The sequence below is a fragment of the Penicillium nucicola genome (assembly GCF_028828085.1).
Source record: "Penicillium nucicola strain IBT 29836 chromosome Unknown utg000005l, whole genome shotgun sequence".
In the NCBI taxonomy this organism is placed as follows: Eukaryota; Fungi; Ascomycota; class Eurotiomycetes; order Eurotiales; family Aspergillaceae; genus Penicillium; species Penicillium nucicola.
In genome coordinates, this window is record NW_026643129.1 from 2,335,207 (window position 1) to 2,349,162 (window position 13,956).

At 51.4% G+C, this 13,956-nt stretch overlaps 4 protein-coding genes across 4 annotated transcripts; 2 read left to right on the plus strand and 2 right to left on the minus strand.

Annotated features, from left to right (window-relative positions):
* Positions 1-656: 656 nt before the first annotated feature.
* N7511_005946 (MFS transporter) lies at positions 657-3,108 on the minus strand (the record flags this gene model as incomplete). The annotated part of the gene is made up of 11 exons (XM_057128323.1): positions 657-723; positions 903-975; positions 1,143-1,276; positions 1,338-1,449; positions 1,504-1,913; positions 1,961-2,047; positions 2,099-2,131; positions 2,181-2,425; positions 2,480-2,514; positions 2,566-2,675; positions 2,729-3,108. The coding sequence occupies 11 exons, from the start codon at positions 3,106-3,108 to the stop codon at positions 657-659; spliced, it is 1,686 nt and encodes a 561-aa protein (XP_056984840.1).
* A 745-nt stretch (positions 3,109-3,853) lies between these two features.
* Positions 3,854-5,656, minus strand: N7511_005947 (kleisin alpha; the record flags this gene model as incomplete). Its single annotated transcript, XM_057128324.1, has 2 exons — positions 3,854-5,347; positions 5,393-5,656. 2 exons carry the CDS (start codon positions 5,654-5,656, stop codon positions 3,854-3,856), a joined length of 1,758 nt encoding a protein of 585 aa, XP_056984841.1.
* Positions 5,657-6,425: 769 nt separating this feature from the next.
* pmr1 (Ca(2+)/Mn(2+)-transporting P-type ATPase PMR1) lies at positions 6,426-9,705 on the plus strand (the record flags this gene model as incomplete). The annotated part of the gene is made up of 2 exons (XM_057128325.1): positions 6,426-6,533; positions 6,628-9,705. The coding sequence occupies 2 exons, from the start codon at positions 6,426-6,428 to the stop codon at positions 9,703-9,705; spliced, it is 3,186 nt and encodes a 1,061-aa protein (XP_056984842.1).
* A 2,303-nt stretch (positions 9,706-12,008) lies between these two features.
* N7511_005949 (ammonium transporter) lies at positions 12,009-13,774 on the plus strand (the record flags this gene model as incomplete). The annotated part of the gene is made up of 2 exons (XM_057128326.1): positions 12,009-12,120; positions 12,174-13,774. 2 exons carry the CDS (start codon positions 12,009-12,011, stop codon positions 13,772-13,774), a joined length of 1,713 nt encoding a protein of 570 aa, XP_056984843.1.
* Positions 13,775-13,956: the final 182 nt, after the last annotated feature.

Genomic DNA, 13,956 nt, shown 5'->3' on the forward strand with positions numbered 1-13,956 from the left:
CATATCCGGAAAGAGAAAAAGAGAGAGAGAGAGAGAGAGGGAGACTGGTGGTTGGTTGGGGATGATTGCCTGTGAAGAGAATCCAAGACCACATGATGCTCGTATCCTTTGCAACTGGCCTGCTGGGATGACTGGAGAAATTGGAGTATGGACTGAGCTTGAAGGCTGCATTATAGTACGAAGATGATCTAGAAGTTCTAGGTTAAGGTCTCTAGAAGATAACAAGGGCGTGATAGTCTAGTTCCGACAACCCTCATTTTGGACATGAATTGAAGTAGATTCTTAAGCAAAGCGTATCCTTGCTTTGCATGCATATGCATTTCCATTGTCTGCATTAACTTTTCAACTGCAGGCGGTACAGCAGCTATGTCGTTGGGTCTTTTGTCTAGGGTTATGGACTAGCTGTTGGCCTTTCTCCAGTGGTCAGAATCTTACCAGCAGGTAGTCATGGGGTGCGAGAAATGCCCGCGACACATATCCAGACAAGACTGGCAAAGTGTTGAGATGCAATGGCGCCGAGGATAAACCTGTGGTTGTCCTCGAAAAGGGAATTCAGCCAGCAACCAACTCTGTTTATACAATTCTGTATCTAGAAGATGCGTATTATATCAAAGGTTGTTCTTTTTTGGCCGTTTTGATTATTCCAGACGTGTATATCACATCTGCGATGTTGCAAACCGACTTTTCTTTCGGATTTGGCTGCCATACTTGTAGAAGAGATACCTGAGATGGATGTTAGTGAGTCTCATTCTACCTTTCGATTGCCTGCCATGCAGTTGGAATATCCAACTTCCATGCTTGGAGCAACCTCACTCGAGCCCATAATGCAGGGGGAAAGGGTGGATAGATCGGGTCATAGCGCAGACAAGTAGGGTGTAATTCATAGTCGATTCAGCACTTACGGGAATGGGGTCATGACAAGTGTCAGGAACGCTAGCAAGGAAGTCGCCCAGTGGTAACCCAGGTTGTTATACACTGCATGACCGTTAGGCATTACTCTTATCAAAAAAAATTTTAGTCTTTGAGCATTGAAAAGCTCCCAGTGGGTTTGTTCGACGTATGCATCAGCCCGCAGCTAGAAATGCATACAGAGCACGGATGTTCAACTCGTCGCAGCATGGAAGCATTGCAGGCAAACTTACTTTGGATTCCAAACAGAGGGAAGATGCCTCCAAAAGACGACCGGGCGAAGCTGTTCGCTGCCAGAGCACTGGCGGCAAAGGTCGGATATGCATCGACGAGGAATGTAAAGATACCTGAATAGACCAGGATTGTCCTAGTAACACGAGTCAGTGTCACAAGATCCGAATTGCCCAGGTCAGGTAGGAATGACTTACCCTGCTCCAAAAATACCACTGCCAATGATTGGCGCAATCCAATGAACGTCAGGGTAAATTGTCCAAGCAAAAATGAAGAGACCTATGGTGACCAAGGGTCCACCCAGAATGGCTTCACGCTATCAGTCACTGTTTTTTTTTTTCAGATCATCCGCGGGAAACTTACCAGGAGGAAGCCGCCATTCCGGCTGAAAGTCGTCGATCTTATTTGTGGCTTTCTCGTGGTTGCGCTCCAGGCGAACGTAATTCCGTCGCCAGATTGGATCCGACAAAATGGCAAATACCATGCCAACAAATAGGCCAAGGAAACACAAACCTCGTTGCCAGATCTCCATTCCATAAACGTTGGAAAACACCAACTGAAAAGCCCCAAAGAAGAGATAAAGAATACCCAGCAGAATAGCCGAGAAGATACAAAGACACAGGCACATCGGTTCTAGTGCTAGCAGAAGAATCGGGCGATACATAGATCGCAAAACAGTCTGCGCCACACTACGTTTTAGCTTTTCGATCGGAGCTTTCCATCGGTCGTCTCCGGTTTCCTTGCGGAGCTTTTGGGCTTTGCGCCTCAAAAGTCTAAGCATGTCAGCATTTTGATTCAATGGTTTCAGGGCTAGGCATACACTGGGTGATACGTCTCCGGGACAAGGAAGATCATCGAGACTAGCAAGACACCAGTCCATATCAGGAGCACATAGAATGTCCAACGCCTGTAGGTTACATTAGCTCCAAACTTGCTCAGAGTCAAGATAAGTGCATACCATGTGGTGAAGGCATTGATGAAACCACCAACACTGAATACTATTAGTAATGCTGATGAAATCGCAGGCGCAGGTCACTTACAGAGGTCCAACTTCAGGTCCAACAAACGGACTCGCAGTATAAAGCATCATGGGAAATGCAAGCTCATGGCGATCAAACATGTCGCCCACAGTGCCGCCTGCGACACTCAGGAATGCACTACCAGACAATCCATTGAAAAACCGAGAGACCAGCATGGTTGCAGTATTCTTAGCCACGGCACAGGGAACCAGCCAGATGAGGAACAGCGAAAACGAAACGATATAAATGTTTCGTCGGCCATAAAACTACCAAAAGTCAGTTGCTTGATTCTATCCAAATGCAGGGAGCTTCAGACGAACCTCAGACAGGGGACTCAAGAACAGCGGACCAACTCCTAAATGGCAATGGTCAGCTCAACCCTTCACCAACAAACAGGATCACGAACCAAGACCCCAAATGAAAAAGGACAATCCAAGAGTCGCAACCTCTCGAGAACACCCAAATTCATCCATCAACTGGGTATACGTCGTCGTATACATAGACGAGGTACAAGTTCTGTGTCAAGATCAGCAATCCGCCGTCGATAAAGATATCCAACCCAAACTGACACACAGAGCGAACCCATCGAAACAATCATCGTCACCATCCATCTTCGAGCAGTACTCATATTCCTCGGATTTAAGGGATCGTTCTCATCCCAACCAATCGTAAAAGAATCATCATCAACGGCCTCCACATCATTGCCACCAACACTCACCCCATCATTGAGTGACCAGCTACGCTCCAGCGATTTCGAAGCATTCGATTTCTGTTTCTGTAAGGGTGCCCCACGTTTTTCATTTGCCGCCGCGGTGATTGGAGCGAAAGTCATCTCATCTGTATTGACACGTTCCAATTCCGCGCTTTTGTCGCTAGATGCTCTCCCTGACTCCATGTTCATTGTTTTCTCTTCGGACGTTGAGCGCGGCGGGAGTGTAGTCGGGGACATGGCAAACGGGAGCGCTGTTTGGGATAAGATATCATCCGCGATAGGAGATGGATATTTGCTTGAATGGATGGACTAGATGACATCCATGGAGGCCACGGTGAGTGTCGGGGGTTTTTGAAGGTTGAGATCTGAGGTGGAATATGGAATATTTCTAATCGGAGGTATCAGTGGCCGAGCTGATCAATCACGGCAATCTGGCGCCGTGAAGCTACGGGGAGGCAATTCCGGGTCTTGAGAAAGCGCATGATATCATTTCTCCTATGGCACTGGCACTTTGATCTCAGAATTGAAGTATTTTTTTCACCGAATTTATTGAACTGATTGAACTCTTTGAACGCATTCAAAGAGTTCAACCCTTTCACACTCTATACTCAGAGATCAACAATGCGCCAAGACACACAACACGTGGTTGAGATAACAAATCTCCGGTCCACTTCCCCTTTGGGACTCTCTACGGTAGGAACTCAACTTACAGTACAACTGGAGATTATTGGAGATGATTGGACGTCGAGAGTGATATGTTCAATTAGAGCTATTTGAAACGCATTCATATCGTCGCTGCAATGGACAATTGTCCCCCCCCATAAACTACCCAGAATCCCATTCTCCGAGCACTCCTAACAAACTCCTGATAGCCAATGCTATCCCCAAAGCCAATAACCAACCCATGAGCCATGCCAAAGTGAGCTATACAAGAAGAAAATACGCCGGTAAATCCCAGAGGTTGCGATCAAAGGATTTTGCTTTAAAGAGCCTGGCTCAGCTGGCTCATAGCACCAGCGGCGTTCTCTTCGGCCCAGGAGCCCCAGAGGTTCTGCTTGCCGCGAATTGCGAGAGGGCCACCGATGGACTTGGAGCCCTGGTCCAGCTTGACAGCATCCTTGGTGGCCAGAACCAAGACCTCAAAAAACATCTTGGTGGCATCGGCCTTGCTGGAGCGCTGCTCAGGAAGAAGGTCCTGGAACATCACCCGCTGATTCTGCGAGGACTCAGCGTCACCAAGCTTCTCGCGGAGGATGTGGACAGCGTGCTTGGTACCCGTGGAGACCGGTTCGGTGTGGATCGGGTGGGCGATAGTGTCGTCCAACTCCTCAAGCTGGTTCATGTGGTCATCGTCGCTCAAGTGGAGCTCCTGCTGGTCATCATCGCCAGGGAACTGAATCTCGGGGTTCAGGTTGAGAGTATTGTCCATAACAATACCCTCGTCAACAGGCACAATGGCGTCATCTTCCCCAAGCTCGAGAGCAGGAACATCGACGCCAGCCACCTCCAGGTCGGAGATGCCACTGTCACGCTTGCGCTTCAGCTCGCCGGCCTTCTTGACCGAGTCCAAAGACAGCAATCCGCGCAGCTCAGGAGCCCATCCGCGACCGTGGTCCTCGCCAAACACACTAGACACGAAATTGCCGTTTTGCTGGCGGGTCATAAGAGCGAGAAGGGCAGGGTCACGGGGCAAGAAAGAAGCAGGCTTCATGATGGCGGAACGGTCTTTCTGCTGGTCTCTGATATCTCGGGTAGAAATAGCAACCGATTGGTCCAGCTCCAGGAACTTTTGGCGCTTGGCGCGTTGGGCGTGCTCGGTGGTAACGACCTCAGGAGTGGCATTGTCTTCACGGTTGAACTCTTCTTCTAATTGATTCATCTGGTCGGAGCCAGCATCGGAAAGAGGGCTTTCCGAGTCACGCTCAAATCGATTTTCGGTAGCACGGGGAGTCTCCTCACCAAAGTCGTGTTCATCGGTCATATCCATTCCACCATCAGGTAGTAAATCATTCAGGTTATCGTGACCGTCGTCGAGATCCATCTTGTCCATGCCATCATCCTCTCCAATGTCAAGATCCAAGTCGGCGCCATCATTGAACTTGCCGGCGTCGCTGAAAAGGTCCTCCTCGACAGGTCGGGGAGCGGGAGCATCTCGACCAACTTCCATAGTAGGGTCATTTCCAAGAGGCAGTTCATCCTCGCCGAAGTCGAGATCAACCAGAGAGGGGTCCTCGAGGCGTGCGGGTTCCTGAGAAACAGAACGGCGGAAGCTACTGTCGGGAAGGAGACTGTCGCCTCCAAAATCCAAGGTGCCAGGGCGCTTGGAAGCAGGCTCCAAGTCGAGGGTTTGCGGGAATAGCAGAGACGTATCGAGATTGGTGAAGAGATCTGATTCAGTAAGGACATCGGGAAGGGTAATGCCACCCGGCGCGACAACAGTAGAGGCCAGGTCATTGTTGTTTGTAAGACGGAAGGCCTGGCCAAATTAGAATGATTCGTGGAAATGCATTGAGGAACTTACCATCTTAATTTTCATCAAGGCTTCGTTGCAATCATCGAGGAGGTAGCGAGCCTTGCGGCTGTAAATTCGAACAACACCTAAGAGCAACTGTCCACTCAATCGCAAGGCCATAGGGGCCTGGCCCTGATCAACAATGGCATTGACACTGCTCTCGATATCGGACTGCAGGATGTGCGACTTGGAGAGTTTGCGTTCGATATTCGCCGACAACCAAACGCGAGCCAAAGGCCCGGTTTTCGACAGAAGAGTCTCGGAATAGAACATAGTGTGTGTCGCACTGGATACTATGCAGAGACAAAGGGTGGTTTACCAAGCCCAAAAGAGCAGAACCCGCCCGGCGCGGGGATAAGGCGTAACAGGGTGACGCGCTGGACCGGGAAAACAATTGACTTAGCAATCAAACGCACACAGTTTCGGATAAGCGAATAGAGATACAGTCAAACGAGGATGGAATCACCGAGTCGCGTGAAACGACATCGAATTCAAGAATAGGAGGGGCGCGCGAGGGATAACGTGAGTTGGCAGAGAAACCAAAAGGAACGGGAGATGCGCGTGGGAATCAGGCGTCAACGGATTCCCGCTGACTCAGGAATTGAGGGGGCTGGAATGCAGTCATGTGATTATGTTCACGTGTGCTTTTCTAAGGCTACAACTTATTCCTTACGCTAGTCTGTATATGTTATCGGATTAATCATTTATCCGGTATCACTAAGCTGCAATGGGTAAAGCATCAGCATGGCCGTGGCCTGTCGGAGAGGACTCGAGCTGTGAACGGAGTCTTTTTTGCGATTTGGCATCCAGCAACCCGATCAACTGGCAGCTTCTTGGATCTTTTGTCCGATACTCTTCATTCCCGGTCGTTACTCTTGCGCCTCCACTTTTGTTGGTCTAGCCCCGTTTCAAGCTGCTGCCAGATCGCATCTAACGTGGCCTACCGCAGAATCAATTCTCATCGAGACGGGATGAGAAACCATTTCCGACATATCTAAAGCGCTACCCTATCTCTGTTCCTTCATATTACAAAGCATGAGAAATGTCAAGGTCCGCAACACCTTCATTGCCTTTGCATAATGCATCCAACGACTCCTTACGACCTCCCTCAACCAACCCGATGAGTGGCCGGCCAAATGCTCCGTCATCGGTATGTATATAGTAACATACTCTGCATGGGATGTGACTTAGGATATTGCTTGTGGTCTTGACACAATTGCTAACAAGTGGTCTCCTTTCCCCAGACCTCCACCTCAACATATTCGTGGCTCGAGCCTCATGAGACCGCTGAGCGATTAAGGACCTCACTTTTACATGGCCTAACCCCTGCAGAGGCGGAGATCCGGTTAGCATGCGATGGGCCAAACGAGCTTCCTCACGAAGAGCCAGAACCGCTCTGGCTAAGATTCCTCAAGCAATTCAAGGAGACGCTCATCCTTCTCCTACTCTCCTCTGCCGGTATATCATTCTTGATGGGAAATCTCGACGACGCTATCAGTATTACACTCGCCGTGACAATCGTTGTGACAGTGGGCTTTGTTCAAGAGTACCGATCGGAGAAGTCCTTGGAGGCATTGAGCCGCTTGGTCCCTCATTACGCTCATTTGATCCGTGATCTGCCTACTGCAACGCACGCTGCGGCTGATAATGGCGGTTCTCCAACACGAGACTCTGGAGAGGAAATGCAGGAAATCCGAAGCAAAAGTCCGGGTTCGGCAGCTGCGGCGATCAAGGCCTCTTCGACCGTGCCCGCGGCCGAGCTAGTGCCTGGCGACCTCGTCCTTTTCACTACTGGAGATCGCATCCCCGCCGATATTCGAATCACCGCCGCTACACATTTGAGCATCGACGAATCGAATTTGACCGGTGAGAACGAACCCGTGTCGAAGTATGCGGAAGCCCTGCGCACCTCATCCAATGGGCTTGCCCCAGCGAATGCGCCAATCCCGCCTCGCTCTCCGTTCTACGATGCACCTGCTACCGGAGCTGTGGGTGCCGATATTCGGTTGAACGAGCAGCACAACATTGCGTTCATGGGCACATTGGTTCGCTCAGGCTATGGTCAGGGTATTGTTATTTCAACGGGTGCAAAGACAGAATTTGGCAGCATTTCAATTTCCTTGCAGGAGATTGAAAGTCCGCGAACACCTTTGCAACTGTCTATGGATCGTTTGGGCCAGGAACTAAGCTACATCTCCTTTGGTGTCATTGGATTGATTGTTGTAATTGGTCTCTTGCAAGGTCGCAAGATACTCGAGATGTTCACCATTGGCGTTTCTCTGGCAGTTGCTGCCATTCCCGAGGGATTGCCTATTATTGTGACTGTTACTCTGGCTCTTGGGGTTTTGCGCATGGCTAAGAGAGGCGCTATCATGCGGAGGCTCCCTAGTGTTGAAACGCTTGGTTCTGTCAATGTTGTCTGCTCTGATAAGACTGGAACTCTCACTCTCAATCATATGACTGTGACCAAGATGTGGCATTTCGACTGCGCAGAGCCATTCGACATGAATAGAGATGCAGCCTCGGCGGTGGCTCCCGGGCCAGCAGCACAAACCATCCTTCGCGTTGGAAATATTGCCAATAACTCTCGGTTGTCACGAATCCATGCCAACTCTCCAGCCAGTGCTTCTTCTGCGGCAGTGCTTTCATCTACTCTGGACGGTGACTCGGCTGCCGCCAAGAGTAGATGGGTGGGTCAACCTACCGACGTGGCGATTCTGGATCTTCTGGATACGTTAGGAGAGGACGACGTCCGTGATCGTATTGCTGCTCGCGTTCATGAAACTCCCTTCAGTTCGGAGCGCAAATGGATGGGTGTAGTTATTGGTAGTTCTGGTGAATCATATGGCAACTCTCATGTTGCCTATATCAAGGGTGCTCTCGAGCAGGTCCTGGCACGCTCCGACACTTATCTTACGAAGGATGGCCGTGAGGTTATTCTGGATGAAGTCCGGCGCAAAATCATTCGTGACGCAGCAGAAAGCATGGCAGCTGAGGGTCTGCGAGTCCTCGCTTTCGCCAGTGGAGCTGTGCGAGACACCTCTAGGGGCAGCCGAAGCTTTGGTAGCCGTTCCGGCACACCTACGTCCAAGCCAAGCCCCGTTGATGAGGACGACCGATACAACGGCTTGGTCTTTGCCGGATTGGTCGGCATGAACGATCCTCCGCGCAAGGATGTACACAAATCTATTCGACGCTTGATGGCCGGCGGTGTCAGAATCATCATGATTACTGGTGATGCTGAGACAACCGCCGTGGCCATTGCGACCAAGTTGGGCATGCCAATCAGCAAGTCTCCAAATGCACGCTCTGTCATCCGAGGTGATGAACTCGACCGGATGACTGCCGCCGAACTTACCCAGGCGATCTCAACTGTCTCCATCTTTGCCCGTACAAGCCCCGATCATAAGATGAAAATTGTGCAAGCACTTCAATCTCGCGGCGATGTTGTTGCTATGACTGGAGATGGTGTCAACGATGCACCTGCTCTCAAGAAGGCCGATATTGGTATCTCGATGGGCAAGCTTGGCACCGATGTTGCCAAGGAGGCGGCGGATATGATTCTCACCGATGACGATTTCTCGACTATCCTTCGGGCGATTGAACAGGGCAAGGGCATCTTTTATAACATTCAAAACTTCATTACGTTCCAGCTTAGCACCAGTGTGGCTGCACTCAGTCTTGTACTTCTGAGCACTACTCTTGGATTCAAGAACCCGCTGAACGCCATGCAGATCTTGTGGATCAATATCCTGATGGATGGCCCACCCGCTCAGTCCCTAGGAGTTGAGCCCGTCGACCCAACCATCATGAACCGCCCGCCCCGACCTAAGACAGCTCGCGTTCTAACAAGACCTCTGATTCAACGAGTCCTAACCTCAGCCATGGTCATCATGATCGGAACGCTCTCAATCTACATTCACGAAATGGGCGACATCGATGACGGCTCACCCGTCGACAAGCGGTCCCGGGTCGTAACAGCCCACGACACAACCATGACATTCACCTGCTTCGTCCTCTTTGACATGTTCAACGCCCTGACCTGCCGCAGCGAAGGCAAATCCATTCTTCGTGGCGAAATGCCCCTCTTCGGCAACAAGATGTTCAATTATGCCGTTCTTGGCTCACTGGCTGGTCAGGCCTGCGTCATCTACCTCCCTTTCCTACAGCGCATCTTCCAGACCGAGCCTCTTGCCTTTGGGTCGCTGGTTAAACTTGTTTGCATTACTAGTTCTGTGTTCTGGGTTGATGAGGGTCGCAAGTATTTGCATGCTATCCGTCGTCGCCGTGGGGTGGGCTCTGGGTACAGTGTCAATGTTTGATGTGCTTTCCATGTTTGGATGGGCTAGCTGCCAGTCGCATAGATTTGTTGAGGCTGGTAAATGTAGTTTCTCATGTTTGATTGATATCCCTATATACATAATAGAGACCTTCCGTGCATTCTTCTGGTTTTACAGGCCCGTCCCTTGGCCTGCGAAGGACTTGGCTTCCTGGATATCTTGTACAGTAGAGTCGTACAGTTTCTGTAGATAGGTTCATTGTCTATCGTAGGCTTCCTGGTGTAGGAGAAACAAATAAATTGGAAGGAAGGGTTGTCCAACGATATAGGATCTTGGTTCATCCTTCTGAGTCCTGGGGAAAAAAAAAAAAAAAGGAAAGCAAGAAAGAAAAAGAACAACGAGTCCTACCACGTACAGTACGTTGAGAATATTGAGTTGATGACAGAATAAAACAAAAAAAATTGACCGACGCAGGGGTCGAACCTGCAATCTCTTGATTCGTAGTCAAGCGCCTTGCCATTGGGCCAGCCGGCCTACTTGTTGAAGACCGCAAACAGCAATGGCAATATGAGCCAGAAATCAAGTCAATGAGCTACTGCAGGACGGGTCTTGCTTCTCACCGAGCAACTATCTCGATGTACATTTTAATTTGTAAACTCAAAGTTGGTATCTCCATGGGAGACGGCTATACGTTTTGCCTCGAAAATAGAGTTGCCACCCAAAGTTTGAGCGGACCGTTTCCACGGATATATATATAGAGCGTGACACCTACACTATATTGTAGATATGGTTGCGCCACCCGAATGACCCCGGGATCGAGAATGACAATATGGCCGTTACTGTGATATCGAGTCCACCGGGCAGACTAAATCATAGACTAGAAAGATATCCGATGAACTAGAAGGATTTGATGAACTAGACAACCCAAAGCTATTTTTACCCGCGAAAATGCAAGTCGACCGGATCTGGCCAAGAGGCTGAAGACCCGGTCCCGTGGGGGCGGATCACCGCGCCTAGCGCCCCAATAAAACGACACTACTGCAGAGTACTGTATGCAGAATATGCAGAGTCTACAGAGTGCCGAATGCTGCCGAGTGTTCTGTACAGTCGAAAGCTGGGAATGTTCCTGTTCTTTCACTGTGTCCCCCATGACGGGACCCATAGTGTACAGCTACTGAAATGGTGTTTCCCCCGATGCTAGGGGTCCCCCCGAACTCGGGGGCAGCTCGGGATCGGGAAGATTCGGGAAGTGAGGCAAAACACCTTATCTGTCGCCAATCGTTGACTCCCTGGAACCGATTGACGCTAGTCCTCATACAGAAAGGCTTGGCGCCTGGCGGGACCCACTGCCCGTGGCGACGGTTGCTTTATCTGCAGCCAATGGGAGCTCGGAGATTGGAAGGCCAACGGTCCAATTGCGGCGGGCGGATTGACCTGGGAGGATTCTCCGCGTGCGCAGGTGCAAGATAAGTGCCGCTGGAGGCTGTCCCCGCCGTTGAGACTCGCGAGTAGAGTCCAGGGTACCTGCATATATCGCGTTGCCGGGAGATAAGCTATCTAGATGGGAACAAAGGTCAAATAGGGTTGGTAGTCTGGCACGTTTATATCTATACCACGGTGACCCGATCTCCGTGACGAGAATCCACTCGACAGGGCCCCCAGGAACTCTTCCCCGGAGTGCAAGTCACTGCCGAGAGAGGTTCACCGGCGGGTTCGGGGCCAGGCATCGAGAGAGCAGTGCTGCCCAGATGCCTCGGGGATGACCACCGCAATACGAAGAGGATTTGCCACCTCCCCGCCGGTCTGTACAAGTATCACGGCCAATTCAGCCGAGACACGCACCTGAATCGCAGTGACAGCGAATTCAGTGACCGGGGAAAGCACCATTCCACCGTTCACCACTCACATTAAACCCCTTCACGACCAACAGGAGCCGTAGTCGACAGTCGCGACGGTGATTGGCTGCAGGGGCTGATTATCCCATTGCTATTGTCACAATCTCTGACTACACCACTTTTCCCGACTTTCTCCTGCTGAACCGCGATCGTCTGTTTTCTTCGGTTTTATACCAATCGTCCTGTTGCCGGGCTCTCTATCTTCTTTTCTTTTTTTTCCCCTGTTCAGTTTCTCCCCTTGATGACCATTGATTTCCCTTGAAATCGTTCAAATCTCGAAAGTGGAGACGCTGTCGATCCCGACTTATCACTGAACTTTTGGCCTCTCCACGCTTCCAGATTTCCTTATAAGCCCTCTCCCGTGGCAAATTCCCTTTTCACTTTCCCCCTACTTCTCTCCTTCTCACCTTCTCAATTCGTGAGATCACACATATTCCCCTAGAGCTCATCATGTCGTTCAACGGCAAAGCTCCCTACGCCCCCGACTACGCGTCTTACAACTGGGTGGGCGCTCCCGCAAACTACGACCTTTCAACCAACGTCGACTTGGGCGGCGATTCCCGTATGCAACTTCTGCCATTTGAGCCAGTGCTTGTTCTAACGTGTTCTGCACAGGAATTGAAAATGTTAACAAATGGTTCCAATCGGGTGACCAGGCCTACATCATTGTGGCCTCGGCCATGGTCATGGTCATGATTCCCGGTCTCGGCTTCTTGTACTCCGGATTGGCGCGCAGAAAGTCCGCGTTGAGTATGATTTGGGCGTGTATGGCCTCGTTCTCTGTCGTGACCTTCCAGTGGTACTTTTGGGGTTATTCGCTGGCCTTCTCGCCGACCGCGACCAATGGATATATCGGTAACCTGCGCAACTTTGGATTGATGAAGACGTTGGCGGATCCTAGTCCCGGGTCGCCCTTGGTGCCAAATCTGCTCTACGCCTTCTACCAGATGCAATTCTGTGGGGTGACCGCTGCAATTGTGATGGGAGCCGTCGCCGAACGCGGTCGCCTGCTACCCGCCATGGTCTTCACCTTCATCTGGGCGACCATCGTCTACTGCCCGCTGGCCTGCTGGGCCTGGAACGTCAACGGATGGGCGTACAAGTATGGTGTCATGGACTACGCCGGTGGTGGTCCCGTCGAAATCGGATCCGGATTCACTGCGCTGGCCTACTCCATGGTCCTCGGTCGCCGACAGGAACGCATGATGCTCAACTTCCGCCCGCACAACGTCTCGCTCATTCTGCTCGGCACGGTTTTCCTCTGGTTTGGCTGGCTCGGATTTAACGGTGGATCTTCCTTCGGTGCCAACCTGCGTGCCACTATGGCTTGCTGGAACACCAACCTGACGGCGGCCTTTGCGGCCATCACTTGGGTTCTGCTCGATTGGCGTCTGGCGCGCAAGTGGTCCATGGTCGGCTGGTGTTCTGGAACCATCTCTGGCTTGGTCGCAGCCACCCCGGCCTCCGGGTTCATTTCTCCCTGGGCCAGTGTGATTCTCGGCGTGGTGACCGGCGTAGTGTGCAATTACTCCACCAAGATCAAGTTCTGGATCCGCATCGACGACTCTATGGATGTGTTGGCCGAGCACGGTATTGCGGGTATTGTTGGACTCGTCTTCAACGCCCTCTTCGGTGACGACGCCATTGTCGGCCTGGACGGTGTCAACACCGGCACCGCTGTCGGCGGCTGGGTCATCCACAACTACAAGCAGCTTTATATTCAGATCGCCTACATCGTCGCGACCGCTTCCTACGCCTTCGTCATGTCGGCCATCATCGCCTACGCCATCAACGCCATCCCCGGTCTGAACCTGCGCGCCAGTGAGGAAGCCGAACTGCTCGGTATGGACGACGATCAGCTGGGCGAGTTCGCCTACGACTACGTTGAGGTTCGCCGTGACTACCTCGCCTGGACACCCCAGAACCACGACCAGCTCGAAGACGGCCACCAGATCCCCGCCGCCCAGCGCTACGGTATTGGCGAGCACAGTGAAATGATGCTCGGCAACCCCCCGCGCGAGATGATGCTCGACGGACACTCACCCAACGGCGAGATCAGCCACAGCAGCCACGCCGGCAGTGAGGGCGACATGGCTATGCATGAAGTCAAGATCGCACCCGCTCCTCGCCAGGTTGCCGAGCAGCACCCCCCGGACACCAATCCCACTGGCGAGGTGCCTGTATTGAGGCCTGTCGACGAGAAAACCGAGAACTAATATCTTCCTCACCTTCCGTCTTGACTTTCATCCTCATCAGCAACTTTGTTTTCATCGCGTCTTTATTCGATATCCCTTGAGCGTGTTTCTTTCTGTGATTTCAAGCCTGGGGCTTGTTTCACCTTGATTTTCTTGTCGACATTACATCTTACCTCTTATACCTCGAACCTCACCTTTATCCG